At 41.9% G+C, this 15873-nt stretch overlaps 1 protein-coding gene across 3 annotated transcripts in view; it reads right to left on the bottom strand.

The window, feature by feature from the left end:
* STAB2 (stabilin 2) overlaps positions 1-15873 on the bottom strand; it is a 139292-nt gene that overhangs the window by 47748 nt on the left and 75671 nt on the right. For all 3 annotated transcript variants that reach the window (XM_061638873.1, XM_061638874.1, XM_061638875.1), the window contains 5 exons: positions 14574-14647; positions 12708-12779; positions 9954-10073; positions 7416-7463; positions 4558-4641 (listed from right to left, as the gene is read on the bottom strand). In XM_061638873.1, the coding sequence (XP_061494857.1) occupies positions 4558-4641; positions 7416-7463; positions 9954-10073; positions 12708-12779; positions 14574-14647 (398 nt within the window). The remainder of the gene's footprint in view (positions 1-4557; positions 4642-7415; positions 7464-9953; positions 10074-12707; positions 12780-14573; positions 14648-15873) is intronic.

Genomic DNA, 15873 nt, shown 5'->3' with positions numbered 1-15873 from the left:
TGCTCTAGTCTTCATATGGCTTGCTTCGTAGCTCAAAACTCCCCAGAATACCAAGGAACCACTTGGGCTCCACAATGCTGGAGAGGAGCAATTGTGTCAACCACCTGTTTCATCTCACCATTCTAGAGGGAGACCAGGACTTGGACAGAATTATCAGCTTTCTCCACGGGAAGATCCCAAGAACAGTGGTCCTCAACCTTTATGAGCACAGGACCCCCTTTATAAGCTGAAAAAAAATTGTGACCCCCTCCCCCCAGGGAGGCAGGCTTGCTGCCAGGAAGGAAGGGGGAAAGCAGCCTTTCTTTGCAGGCTTGCTTCTTTTTGCTTCACAAAAAGCCCTCTCCTCTCATTCTAAGCAAGGGCGTTGCTAGTAGCGGCAGTGCAAGGAGATGGGAATCAATGATAGTAATCCCCTCTTCTTCCTGGTAGCTCCACCCTCAGCCTCCTTTGGTGTCTGCCATGTATTTTATAGGCAGATGCCTGCCCATAGTGCTTCTGAAAGACGCTCTGGTGCTTCAGCAAAAGGCCTCCCCTCTCGTTTGGAGCAAGGGGGAGGTGTCATCTGCAGCAGCAGTGGAAAGCAGACAGTGTAGAGCGAGTGAAGTCTTTTTTAAAAAAATTAATAAATAATTCATTTCTTTACTGTTCACGGCCCCCTCTGGATTACTTCACGCCCCCCCTGGGGGTCCCGGCCCCCAGGTTGGGAACCACTGCCCTAGAGCATTCAAGAACACATCAGTTTCCATCAGACTCTGAGAGCGGACCATCTGAAGAGGCCTACCACCCTTACAGAGGAGAATTGCCACCACAGTTGAAACTTCACCAGGTAATGGTCCAACCATGATTGCACCCCCAACACCTCTGGTCCATCCCTCATATCACTTGGGATAAAGACTGCATCAAGAGTGTGCCCTGCCTGATATGTTGGACCAATGACCATCTGAGACAGCCCCATGGTTGTTATGGAGGCCATGAAGTCCCAAGCTGGCCCAATGACAGCCTCCAGGTGTCACCCAGGACTATTGTCCTGGGGTCATCCAACACCATGATGGCTACTGTTGTGGTCAACTTGATAAGTCATGCCGTAGGTAGCAAGGTAGTCAATAGACCAGCAGCAACCCCAATCTACCTCTCTTGCATAAACCAGGTGCAGACCCTCTAAGCCCATTTCAAGACCAAGAGGTTTTCTGGTAAAGGAGATGGTGTTTTTATGGACAATAACAGCACACACCCTTAATCCTCCCCAGTCCAGCCTGGTGCTGACTCAGTACCCAGATGAGCACAGCTGTGTTAGGTCAGGCTTATTCAGCTCACTCATCCAAGTCACAGTAATACACACCAGGTCAACCTCTTCAGCCTTGTCCCTGGAACTTCTTGCGGCTTGAGGAAGTGGAGAATACATAACAGTATATTTAGCTAAGCCTTGTAAAAAGTGCACATAAGTTAATAGCCTGCTGGTGTCTGGCTGAGGTGGTCTATCCTGCAGCAACCCACTGTATTTCTACATTGGGCAGAGAGGAAGACCAGAACACTACATCCTTCCTTCTCCATCTCACTTATTCTTCTGTAAGGAATCCCAGATACTCTCCTGCATGCAAATCCTTGTTGCCTATGGCTACCAGGTTAGTGCTTAAATATAAGGCTGATTTGCATTATTAAGATTGTTTTGTATACATCTAGGATGCACACCGTAACATGGTGAGGGGGTTTGAGTGTGTTGAAGAAGCTGAGTGCAACGCTGTCAGGAGTTTAGACCAAGAGGCAGGGTCACCCAAGGCAGAATGGACAAAGCTGAGACACAAGACTTAAGATGCATCCACACTCAGAGGAAGGAAACAGTAAACCACCTCTGAATACCTTTTACCATGAAAACCCTATGAATAGACTATACAATATGCAACACGAGATGAGACCCCCAGGGGATTATATTAGGAGCTATTAGGTCTGAGCGAGTGATATCGATGAGACTCAATGGGAAACCTATTAACATAACCATCATCCAAATCTATGCTCCAATGGAAAATGCAGAAGAAGAGGAATTGGAGAGATTTTACGCAGAAGTAGAGGAATAAATTGATCACACACCAAAACAAGATCTGCTGATAATCATGGGGGACTGGAATGCAAAAGGAGGGAACAGAAAAGAAATAGGAATTATGGAAAAATGGGGTTTAGGAGACAGAAATGAAGCAGGTGACTTATTTAATTCTGTGAAGCCAATAATCTGTTTCTAGCAAACACATTTTTTTGAGCAACCGAAATGACAACCATACACGTGGACATCACCAAATGGTCAATATAGGAATCAAATTGATTATATAATTGGTAGCAGAAGATGGAGAAGTTCCATACTTTCTGTGAAAACAAGACCAGGAGCAGACTATGGTACAGATCACAAATGGGTAATATTGAAAATCAGAATAAAGCTAAAGAAGAACGATAAAACAATCATAATGCCAAGATACAATTTAAACAACATCCCAGAAGAATATAAAGATCAAATAAGGAACAGCTTTGAGGCTTTAAATTTAGTTGATAGAGAACCAGAAGAACTATGGATTGAAGCAAGAGACATTATCAGGGAAGAATGTAAAGAGACAATACGGATGATGGACGAAACTCTTAAAATGGTTGAACAGAGAAGGAAAGCAAAAGCAAAAGGAGACAGAAACATGGTCAGAACCCTAAATACAATAATACAGCAACTAGTACGTATGGACAAAGAGAAGTATTACAACAACTATTGTATAGAAATAGAAGAGGATAATATTATTCAAAAGATTAGAGAAATTAAAGGAAAATTTAAACCGAGAGTAGGGATGTTGAATAATCAACAGGGGAATACACTGACTGGCCGAGATAAAATAAAAGATGGAGGCAATACACTGAAGAACTCTATAAAAGAGATGCAAGAATGACAGATTCATTCACGGAGGAACCGTATGATGAAGAACCAGAAATTGTAGAATGTGAGGTAGAAGCTGTTCTTAAAATACTTGGAAGAAACAAATAACCAGGAATAGGTGGCATACCGATAGAGTTGCTACAGGTTACTGAGACTGAATCTGTATAAATTTTGACAAAAATTTGTCAGCAAATATGGAAAACAAAACAATGGTCCACAGATTGGAAGCATTCAATATACATCCCAATTCCAAAGTAAGGGGATCCCAGGGAATGTAGTAATTATCAAACTATTGCCTTAATATCCCATGCTAGTAATGTTCAAGATTCTACAACAAAGGCTCTTACCATATATGGAGTGAGAAATGCCAGATGTTCAAGCTGCATTTAGAAAGGTAAGAGGTACCAGAGATCATATCGCAAACATACACTGGATAATGGAACGAACTAAGGAATTTTAGAAGAAAATCACCCTGTGCTTTATAGATTATAGCAAAGCCTTTGATTGATAGATCACGAAAAACTATGGAATGCTTTAAAAGAAATGGGGGTGCCACAGCATCTGATTGTCCTGATGTGCAAACTACACTCTGTACAAGAGGCTACTGTAAGGACAGCATATGGAGAAACCAATTGGTTCCCCATTGGAAAGGGTATGAGACAAGCGGGTATTTTATCACCCTATTTATTTAATTTATATGCAGAACATATCATACGGAAAGCAGGATTGCACCAAGACAAAGGAGGTGTGAAAACTGGAGGGAGAAATATCAATAAAATATGCAGACAATACCATACTACTAGCAGAAACCAGTAATGATTTGAAACGAATGCTGATGAAAGTTCAAGAGGAAAGCACAAAAGTAGGACTACAGTTGAACGTCAAAAAGACTGAAGGCTTATGTAACTTTCAAGTTGACAATGACATTGACCTTGTCAAGGATTATCAATACCTTGGCACAGTCATTAACCAAAATGGAGACAATAGTCAAGAAATTAAAAGAAGGCTAGGACTGGGGAAAGTAGCTATGAGAGAACTAGAAAAGGTCCTCAAATGCAAAGATGAATCACTGAACACCAAAGTCAGGATCATTCAGACCATGGTACTCCTGATCTCTATGTATGGATGTGAAAGTTGGACAGAGAAAAAAGCGGGAAAGAGAAAAATCAACTCATTTGAAATGTGGTGTTGGAGGAGAGCTTTGTGGGTACCATGGACCACGAAAAAGACAAATAATTGGGTGTTACATCAAATTAAACCAGAACTATCACTAGAAGCTAAAATGATGAAAGTGAGGTGATCATACTTTGGACACATCATGAGAAGACAGGATTCACTAGAAAAGACAATGCTGGGAACAACAGAAGGGAGTAGAAAAAGAGGAAGACCAAACAAGAAATGGATTGATTCCATAAAGGAAGCCACAGACCTGAACTTACAAGATCTGAACAGAGTGGTTAATGACAGATGCTATTGGAGGTTGCTGATTGATAGGGTCGCCCTAAGCCTCATTCGACTTGAAGGGACATATCACACACACAGAAGGAATCCCAGATACTCTCCTGCATGCAAATCCTTGTTGCCTATGGCTACCAGGTTAGTGCTTAAATATAAGGCTGGTTTGCATTATTAAGATTATTTTGCATACTTACTTTTAGTTCATTTAGAAATGCTTCTTTGTTTGGTGCAAAAACAGTGAAAGGGCCTGCTCCTATAATATCGTTGATTTTAGCGTCCTACCATGAAGGAAGACAAAACATTAAACATTTCAGCTAATGCTACTTTGAGGCAGTGGCACTTTCTAGACAATCATAGTACTGGATCTGAAGAACACAGTATATGTTCCAAGTACCTATAACAGTATCTTCCCCAGTATTAACCATCTTGGATGCTATTATCAGCCTTGTTGGGGGTGCCACCACCAGCAGCTGTCTGGTTGGCATTGACCAGTAACATGGCCTTTTCAGTGGTGACTTCTCATTTGTGGAATGCCTTCCCCAGTGAGATGCATCTGTCCCCAACCTTACTGACTTTTAGGAGGAATTTGAAAACATTTCCTGTTTGCCCAGACATTTGATGGATGAAAGAGACTGTACCTGGCAGCCCAGATATCACTGAAGAGAATGTTTTATTTGCAATTGTTTTTAGAATATTTTAACTGTAACTGTTTTTAGAAGGTTTTCAACTGTTTTTAGAATGTTTTAATGGGGTGGTTAAATTGCTTTGTTTGGCTCCCTATTTATTATTCATAAATAATAAATAATGTTCTCAATTAGTACATAACTCTGAACTCAATAAGCATGTAAATGATCAATCCATTCTCAGATTCCATTTCTTTCCTCCTGGATTAAAAAGCAGAGAAATTCACTAATAGGCAAAAAACCCTTGCGGTTTAAGAACATACCTATAGCCTACAGATATTTCTATCAAACTTTAAAAAGCAGGGAAATTGGGCAGCCATAGTGAATGCACCTGACCTCCTCTCTGAGATATTGGACTGCCCTACAAATTTGTAAAAACCCAAACACAATTTGGGTTGGTCTTTCACAGTCTAATCCACTTCCTGTGTAGCTTGGAAGAATTTGGTAACATGTGCCTCTGAGCATATGGTGAGTGGTGGTAACACCTGCAATCAGCCCAAATAACAGAAACAAGACGTGTGTTGTGCTGATCTTGTTTTAGCATGGAGGAAGCAACTATATTAAGACAGTTGATATAGTTTAGATAGTCACTTTAAATATGTTTGATTTACTTTGCAATTTTAGTGAGGTTTCCTATAGTAAATCATTTTTTTTTGCTTCTGTTTCTGTGAATATGTGAAGTACAGCAACACTTTGCAACACTAAAAAAAAGCTCCAAAAACAATTGTGGAATAATGGCACTGACTGTTCTGCAGAATAGTTTCCTATGAGCATGAGGAGTGTCTCAATTTGCACAAGATAAAACAGTGGGAGGAGAAATATACTCTAGCAAAATTCTAGGTGTGATCTACGTTTTTAATTGACCATGCCCACCTTGCCTTAAGTGGAGTGGTTTAAGTATAGCAGGCTGAACACATGCATCTTGGGCAGGCCAAGTTTGTTTTTTCCAACAGCTAGAGTCATTGCTTAAGTAGGAACATATTGTAATCAGTCTGATTTTACATCAAACTGCAGTTTCAGATTCAACTGTTAATGCGCCCAAAATAGAAATAGAACATAACCTCCAGTTTGAAACACAAAAAGCTGTCTTCACCATCATATGACATTGACCAATAAAAAGGCTTTAAAATTAATAAAAATAAATTTGACACAGATTTCTAGGATGAATAATGAGAGAAACATAATTTTCTGGGTGAGATTCTCTGTAGAAACAGTAGTAACACAGAAGAGAAGCAAAGTAAGAAGAACACCAAAAAATACAAAAATGTAATTCTCTATCTTTGGAAATGGCATGTGTGCCACCACTCACCATATGCTCAGAGGCACATGTTACCAAATTCTTCCAAGCTACACAGCAAGTGGATTGGACTGTGAAAGACCAACCCAAATTGTGTTTGCATTTTGACAAATTTGTAGGGCAGTCCAATATCTCACAGAGGAGGTCAGGTCTCCTGCTCCCATGGTGCATTCACTATAGCTGCCCAATTTCCCTGCTTTTTAAAGTTTGATAGATATATCTGTTGGCTATAGGTACACTCTTAAACTGCAAGGTTTTTTTTGCCAGTTAGTGGATTTTTATTAGGGAAGGGACAGAAATTCTGTTTGGTTTGCATGGTAATGTGTACCTGCCTAATTTGCACTTCTAGAAACATAGCCACCCTTTGAAATTTGCACTCCACCAAATTTTGCAAGGGAGTTGTCAAATCAAAAATGTACAAAAATGCATTATATTAGGGCAAAGGGCTATAAAACATGTAATAGTGAAAACAACACACAAAAATGAATGATATTAGGGGAAATTGCTTGCAAAATGTGTATATTGGCTAACTGCATACAAAAGTGTTTGCCAGAGAAATGTGAACTAAAAATGCTGACGAACTATTATGAGGCAAACTGAATTTAAGACTGAAAAATGAGAAACCTGTGAGAAACCGAAATGGGTACATTCACCCATTTCTAACTTGCACCTTTTTCATGAAAATCATCTTCGTGGAGTGTGAGCATAGTATTGATGGAGAATCAGAAGAATGAAGAGGTTAAATGTAAACAGAAATACATACAGTTAGCAAGTAATTTTGTATGCAGAGTGGCCCAAAACTACTGCCATCACTAATGAGATGAGAAACATTGGCCATGCCTACATGCCTGATTTTTCTACTGTGTAGTAACTGTCAATAGTCTTACAATATTCCTGACCACTCTGACCATAGAATAGTAGAGTTGGACAGGGCCTATAAGGCCATTGAGTCCAACTATATGTGTGTTTTGCATATAATATTAACTTTGTGAAACTTTCAGGATATATGAATGAAAATGCCCACTGAGAGAGATCAGGACTCAGGAAGGCAAGACATATATAACTTTCTTACCATTAGATATCCCTTAAACCAAGTGGTGTTGGAATCCCTTGAAAGTTCCTGTAATAATAAACAAATGAAAGAAGACATTACAGAAATCAGTTATGGCAAAATGGAAGGTATGTAGCCCCTGCAGAATAACCACCCTTTGTGAGTTGACAAGACCCCTTAGACACAATAACCCCATGTGGTTGATAAGAACACATGCACATGGCTGAGTGTATCTGTGGAGCAGCAGCTGACGGCTTTGCCAGTGATGGGACTCTACAGAGTTACAGTATAAAGGCACCAAGCTGCCTTGAGGCTTCGTGTGTGTGTGTGTTGAGGTATAATTGCAGCCGCTATTGCCATGCTTTCTTACTGTTCTAGAATCATTTAATTCCTTCTGGAATATGTCTTGCTATACCCAAGCCTTATGCTTGTCTAGGGATTTTGATACCATGTGGCTACAAAGAGATGGCAGTGGCATAAGTAAAAAGGGGGAAGCAGAAAAGGAGGACAGTGATGAGCCCCTCTCCCCAATAAAGTGTCTCTGGATATATATCTGAATGAGGTGTAACTTTTCCCTTGTCGTAGGAGAAGCTGTAAATTAAAAAATGAAAAGAAATAAAAATAAATTTGCTTAAGCAGCCCAGGCAACATTTTAAATATGATTTTTTGTTTGTTGTTGTGTGCCTTCAAGTCGATCATGACTTATGGCGACCTTATGAATCAGCGACCTCCAAGAGCATCTGTCATGAACTACCCTGTTCAGATCTAGTAAGTTCAGGTCTGTGGCTTCCTTCATGGAATCAATCCATCTCTTGTTCGGCCTTCCTCTTTTTCTACTCCCTTCTGTTTTTCCCAGCATTACTATCTTTTCTAGTGAATTATGTCTTCTCACTATCATCCAAAGTATGATCACCTCAGTTTCATCATTTTAGCTTCTAGTGATAATTCTGGTTTAATTTGTTCTAACACCCAATTATTTGTCTTTTTTGCAGTCCATGGTATCCGCAAAGCGCTCCTCCAACACCACATTTCAAATGAGTTGATTTTTCTCTTATCCACTTTTTTCACTGTCCAACTTTCATATCCATATATAGAGATCGGAAATACCATGGTCTGAATGATCCTGACTTTAGTGTTCAGCGATACATCTTTGCATTTGAGGACCTTTTCTAGTTCTCTCATATCTGCCCTCCCCAGTCCTAGCCTTCTTCTAATTTCTTGACTATTGTCTCCATTTTGGTTAATGACTGCGCCAAGGTATTGATAATCCTTGACAAGTTCAATGTCCTCATTGTCAACTGTAAAGTTACATAAATCTTCTGTTGTCATTACTTTAGTCTTTTTGACGTCCAACTGTAGTCCTGCTTTTGTGCTTTCCTCTTTAACGTTCATCAGCATTCATTTCAAATCATTACTGGTTTCTGCTAAGTAGTATGGTATTGTCCGCATATCTTAAATTATTGATATTTCTCCCTCCAATTTTCACACCTCCTTCATCTTGGTCCAATCCTGCTTTCTGTATGATATGTTCTGTATATAGATTAAATAAATAGGGTGATAAAATACACCCCCGTCTCACACCCTTCCCGAAGGGGAACCAATTGGTTTCTCCATATTCTGACCTTACAGTAGCCTCTTGTGCAGAGTATAGGTTGCGCATCAGGACAATCAGATGCTGTGGCACCCCCATTTTCTTTAAAGCATTCTGTAGTTTTTCATGATCTACACAGCCAAAGGCTTTGCTGTAATCTATAAAGCACAGGGTGATTTTCTTCTGAAATTCCTTGCTCCGTTCCACTATCCAAAGTATGTTTGTGATATGATCTCTGGTGCCTCTTACCTTTCTAAATGCAGCTTGAACATCTGGCATTTCTCACTCCATATATGGTAAGAGCCTTTGTTGTACAATCTTGAGCATTACTTTACTTGCATGGGATATTAAGGCAATAGTTCGATAATTACTGCATTCCCTGGGATCCCCTTTCTTTGGCATTGGGATGTATATGGAACGCTTCCAGTCTGTGGGCCACTGTTTAGTTTTCCATATTTCTTGACAAATTTATGTCAAAAGTTTGACAGATTCAGTCTCAGTAGCTTGCAGTAACTCTATTGGTATGCCATCTATTCCTGGTGATTTGTTTCTTCCAAGTATTTTAAGAGCAGCTTTCACCTCACATTTTAAAATTTCTGGTTCTTCTTTACTTTAATAAAAATGAGATGCTCAGCTGGGAACTCTGGTTCTGGAACCCAGGTCACTGCAGAATAGCTGAAAAATGACAGGATGAAAAGACTTGCAGGGAAAAAGCAGAGAGCACAAGGAGGTGCTGCTTAGCCCTTCCTCTGCCAGCCGCTTTTTCTCCAAGTAGCTTCCCCATGTGGGGCTCTGGATTTCTTTGCTCCAGTGAAAAGCAGCTGGTGAAGGTGGTTGCAAGGAAAGCACCTCACCTCTCAAACACCACATATCACTGCAAATTTCCTTCTCAACAAAACACTTTGTCTGGTGTAGTTTGACCTGTTGTTACTAAACATAAGATTGTCAAAAAAAATTAAAAGCTTTACCGTGAAGATGCTGCCTCTGCAAATAAATCCATCTCCAACATAACTGGGTCGACATCTACAGGTCCTTTCTGAGTATTCAGTATCATTGCAGACTGCATTTTGCCCACAGCCACCATTATTCTGTTAGGAGAGAATCCAACATTAAAAAACATCTATTTCAGGTCTAGTTCAAGGAAAATAACTAATCAGTGAGTGCAGAAGCTGGGCTAAAGAGAAGAACTTTTACACTTCACACATTTCAATGTGAAGTGGCTCTTCCGTAGTCACCATTGCCCACCCATTCATCTTCCAGGAGATGGAGATTCCAGGCATGGAGATTCAGAATAATAACGTTTTCAGAAGAAACAACTTCACATTGCACTGACAAACAAACATACTCGTTATTACTACCTGGGAAGAGAACAAAACTGAAACAGAAAAGCAGAGTAAAGGAAAGTCCAAGGAATGGAGTCTAAGGGCCCTTCCAAATATCCCTTTTGTTGCACATTCATGATGATTTGTGCTCATGAGGCTATTGGGGCAGTCATACGTAGTCCCACTTTCAATACTGCTTATGCCTGCAAAAGTTTTTTTGGGGGGGTCATTCTGCTTCATTTCCAATTAGTGCAGATCCCATAATGTCCTGGTGAAATTCTATACCTTTTTATAACCACAGATGTACAGGTTTATGTTTGTCCTGCTTTTGTTGCAGTATAGCCCCTTCAGATAGCAATCATGTAGTAGCATTGGGGAAGCATTGCACAACAAACTAAAGCAGAATAAATCCAGCACTAATGCACTATTATTGTGTCAATAACATGTTGCAGAATACACCCACAATAAAACACCAGTCTGGATGAAGAAAGTCATAAGCTGGCAAAATGAAGTCCCCACACAAAGAAACTGAAAAGCGCTTTGATTGCTTCTCTCTCAGTTGCTATTTGGGATTCAGATGCCAAGCTTCTCAGTCCCTGGTTCCAGGGGAAAAGGGCTCTTCAGTCTTTGATTATGTCTGCACCAGAGCTGCTCTGTAAGAGAGAGCTCTGTAAGAATGCTTAAGGGCCCTGCTTCTGCCCAAAGCATCTCTACTCTAAATTGTGACCTCCTTGTCAGGGCTTCCTGAACACATTGTGCCATCTAAGGCGATCTGCCCCCACCTATTGTCACTGTCCCACCTTCTGCCATTCCCTCTCCTCTTCTCCTGCTGCTCCCCCCTCCCTGATCTGCCAGTCGCTCACTCGCCAGGGCCATCCATGCTGTTCTCTGAGGAAGGGATCCTTCCTGTGGGTGAGGTGGACCCAGAGATGACCACTGCTTTGCTATGATGGTGGCAAATCCTCTTTAAAGTTTCTGTTGCCAGCATCCCACCCAGGGCTGGCCTTAGGGGTGAGTGAGCTGCATGGTCTCCTGAGCCACTGAGCTGAATGGAGTGTCAAGCTGAGATGAGGGGGGGGGCCCAAGCTGAGCTCAGTGGCTGTGTTTTTTAAATGCACTGTCTTCAGTGATCTAAGGTGGCAAAAAGCAAGTGTCTGTAACCCTTTTTTCAAGGTTCTACAGGTTGTTTGGGCACTAATTACAAAAATGATCTTCCTTCAAATAGTTTTAAGTATGTTTATTTTCAGTTTCCACCTTGATGACATTGGTGCTCGGTAAAAATCAGTGGAACACAATTTTACTTTGAAGCAACATGACCAAGCACTTAGCACTTCAAATACTATGAGCACTATAAGTACTATACAAATAATAATAAATAAAACCATAATCGACTTGATCGCAGGGCAAGGAAGAGCTGCTGGCAAGAATTCTCACATGTAGTCTGTGCATGCAAGAATTCTCACATGTGGCCCCCAGCTTTGTACACATGTGCATGTGCATGTACGGGTCAGCAGCAGGGCACCCAGCATCACACTTGCACCAGGCCCCATAACTCCCCTGGGTGGCCCTGCAAATTTGACCACTGAGGGAGGGGCACTCCTTGACCAGAGCACTGTTTATCCTAGGGCCAGCCCTGATCACACCAAAGAGGTGGGGGCACAGTGCCACTTACCCACAATCTCCAGTGCCACTTACCCACAATGCCCTGCCTTTCCCTTTCCTCTGAGCATATAATAGATGGCCCTGTTGAGCAATCGAATGGCAGGTCAGGGAGGAGGGAGCAGCAGGTAGAATTCTCTGTCACAACATGTGGCCAAGGACCCCTTCCACAGAATGAGTTGTGGTGGCTTGGAGTGGCCTTGAAGCATCCCTCACAACAGCCGTGCTCCATGGCACACAGTACTACCAGAAAGACTATCACAACCACCACTGCAGCAGTCTTAACTAGAATGGACAAGCAGGTTGTACATCCACAGTATGGTGACAGATGGAGGCACAATCCTCCCTTTGTCCTGATCCGTCATCTGAGGCAAATGCCTCGTTCCGCCTCATTGTAGGGTATTGTCTTCCTTGAAAATCTTTCTCCCTTATTGTGGATACAGTCAGTCAGTGGCGAAAGAAATCTACAAGACTGATTCTGATGTGTCCTGGCTCAAATTAAGTCCAGAGCAAACACAGAAGGCTGGTTGCACATTTGTGTGCATAAGAACATAAGATGAGGCCTATGCAGCAGGTATATAAATAAATGGGAGCCATGTGCAGGGCATATAGGTCAGTTCCACATCAAACTGCAGGAGATGTTAAAAAGTGCCTATTGAATGGAACTCTGCCTGTGACAAAAAAGACACACCTGAAATGACACTGTCAATCAAAAACTAGGCTGATATGAAATGTACTCACAATTGTACACAGACTGATGTAGGTGCATGTTTTGCCATCCCCAGAATATCCATTTAAACAATTACATGCTGCCTGCCAGGATAAGAAAACAAGACATGTCAAGGTATGCAATAAGAATATAATTGGTCCTGTTTAGGTGCACTGAAAATAAATAAGACACGGAATAACCTCGCCCATTTTGAGCACACATCTCTTTTGTAATCCTTTTTTCATATGCAAAGTATTTAGCCTAACAACACATTCTCATTATTTCAGCATGACCTGACTACCTAGGCAACTTACTTTTATTTAGGCCACGAAAGTATGTGTTAGAATCGTCAAAATATGAGATTTTATATTTGGGTTTGTTAATGTAAGATTATGGATTTCATAATATACTATTCATTTTCTTTGTTGTCTTTGGACATCACACTGGGTGTAACATGTTTTCTCACAATGTTCAAAGTATAAGAATGCATAGGAAAAGCACTATATAAATGCCAAAATCCTGCACACACTTTATTTATTTATTATATTTATACCCCACCTTTCTTTTCATGATGAAATCCCAAGGTGGCTTACACATGGTTCCCAGGCGGTTTCCCATCCAGGCACTGACCAGACCTGACCCTGTTGAGCTTCAGCAGGGTACTGGCCTCATGTGCCTTCAGACCACAGCCTGGGATAATCCTTTCAAGGGGGGATCCCATTATTGTTCCTATATTACAAATGGGGGGACTGAGGTTCAGACTTGCCTAAGGCTGCTCAGTGAATTTGCTGCTGAGCTGAGTTGTGAACTGGCAAATACTCCATTAAACAAAACATAAAAATCTTAACAATTAGAATATGGAGAAGAACCCTAGAGCTTCTTTAGATGTAGAGAGATCCCAGTTTCTATTTTTTCATGAAGAACCTTCTGGGGGCTGCATGCCGAGGGAAAAAAAAAAAGTAGGTGGGACCAGAGGCAAAAGTGGGTTGATCAATAGATGCAGTTCTTACCTCTGGTAGGCTACATTACAGCCATACAAAAATCTGAGGCTTCTACATCCATATATGTACCTCTCCATCCAACAAGCAGGAGGAATTGTCATAGTTCAAGGATACATTTCAGCCAGGAAAAAGCACTTGTGGAGGGTGCAGATCAAGGCCAGTAAGGGGTGTCACTTGGGGAGAAGAGCGTGTGGCCTGCAGAGAGAGGACATGGACTGGGGGCTTGGCCTACTGAGAGTCCAGAGGGCTGGACAGAGATGCCTGCCGGGCCACATTTTGGGTTCCAGGAAAACCACTGCCAGTCAGAGGAGACAGCACAAGGCTAAATGGACCAGTGACCTGTCTCAGTTTAAGGCAGCTTCATATGATTGTATGTTATCATTCCATGGCCCATCATTCATGGTCAATGGGGAGATGAGCCTGGCCTTATCCATTGACCTAAGGAGGAGCTGCTGCAGGGAGCTCCCTTCCTGCTTCCCTGTCCAAGCACTTAGCTCCAGCTGCCAGTTGCCTTTGGACTGCAGAACTGAAGGGAAGCACACTCTAGCCTCTAACACTGGGCAAGGGACTCCAGAGGGCCACAGGCAGGCTGCGTCTCTTGACTCCAGGAAGAACATATTGGCTTGGTAGAGATTAGCCTGGCCCCATCCCTCAGCCAAAGAAAGAGCAGCTGTTCTATAACTAGCTTCCCTCTTCCCTCCTCATTACTTTTTTCCTTTTGTATCATGTCTATTAGATTGTGAGCAGGAACTGACTTATACTTTAATATATACACTTAGTGCTTAGAAAATGTTAAATGCATTGTGAGTGCAGAATAATAATATGATGATGATGATGAATTCAACCACAAATTATTGCCTGCAATGCGCATTAAGATGAGATGGGAGCACTGCTTACCTGATTGGGTCCAGTGTGAGTGCACTCTGCATTTTTATGACACCCACCATTATTCTCCAAGCAGGGGTTGACTTCTTTTTGTGACCAAACACAAGAGAAAAAAAGGTGAGTACTATTCTAGTTCTCATGAAACTGAGTTTCAGGGGTACTGCAGAATAAAAGATGAGTTTCCAGTGACAGCTGGTGGCTCCATGTCAGTGGGGCAATGGAATCCACTCCGGGCTTTAGTCTGAACTTTCAAGGAGCGAGAGTATTTATTTTTATGTTCTACTGATTGTTAGATCATGGTTTATTCTATGCACAGTGGTGGCTGGTGGCTGAAGCATCTTGGATAGCTCCTTGAAAGTTCAGACTAAAAACTGGAGTGGATTCCGCTGCCCCAATGACATGAAGCCACCAGCCGCCACTACTAGTTTCCAATAATTCTTGCTTTTTGTTACTCACTAGGATTGCCTGAGGAAGTTCCCCTTGGTTGGCCAGAAGTGCAAATAAGTGTTGGACTACAACCTGGGAGACCAGGGTTCAAATCCCCACACAGCCATGAAGCTCACTGGGTGACCTTGGGCCAGTCACTGCCTCTCAGCCTCAGAGGAAGGCAATGGTAAGCCCCCTCTAAATACTGCTTACCATGAAAACCCTATTCATAGGGTCACCATAAGTCAGAATCAGAGCTTGGAAAAGTTACTTTTTTAAACTACAACTCCCATCAGCCCCAGCCAGCATAGCCACTGGATTGGGCTGATGGGAGTTGTAGTTCAAAAAAGTCCATTTCCATTTTGTGATGGCAATGTACATCTGAAGGATGCACAGGAGCTGCAACTTAATCAAAAGCCTGCTGAAGTGTTCTGCCAGATGTGTAAGCTTTTCATTTGCATGGAGCTTTTGACATGGAAGCACTTTGAAACAAATCATGTGCATTGAGAAATGGTTTTGTCCTGTACAGTAGGGCCCCGCTTACTGGTGTTCCGTTTTGCGGCATTCTGCTGATGCAGCAGCTTTCAATTAGGGGAAATTCCTCGTTTCAAAGCCGATTTTGCAATTTTATGACATTTTCATGTCATTTTTGCGCGACGCGGCCCATTATAGTCAATGGGTTCCGCTTTACGGTGGGGGCCTGGTCCCTAACCCGCCATATAAGCGGGGCCCTACTGTAACACTTTCAGTTTCTGAACATGTATGAATAATTTCTAAAACCAGATTATGAACAGGGGTGTAGTCGTCTGGGGTCATGGGCAGTGGTGGTCATAGACTCCTTATTTTTTGGGGAGCACATCCTGGCCAGGTCCCTATATACAAGCCA

This window comes from Rhineura floridana, chromosome 8 (genome assembly GCF_030035675.1).
Source record: "Rhineura floridana isolate rRhiFlo1 chromosome 8, rRhiFlo1.hap2, whole genome shotgun sequence".
Classification (NCBI taxonomy): Eukaryota; Metazoa; Chordata; class Lepidosauria; order Squamata; family Rhineuridae; genus Rhineura; species Rhineura floridana.
The sequence above is the reverse complement of the archived record's forward strand: the minus strand, read 5'-3'. Positions and strand labels throughout refer to the sequence as shown.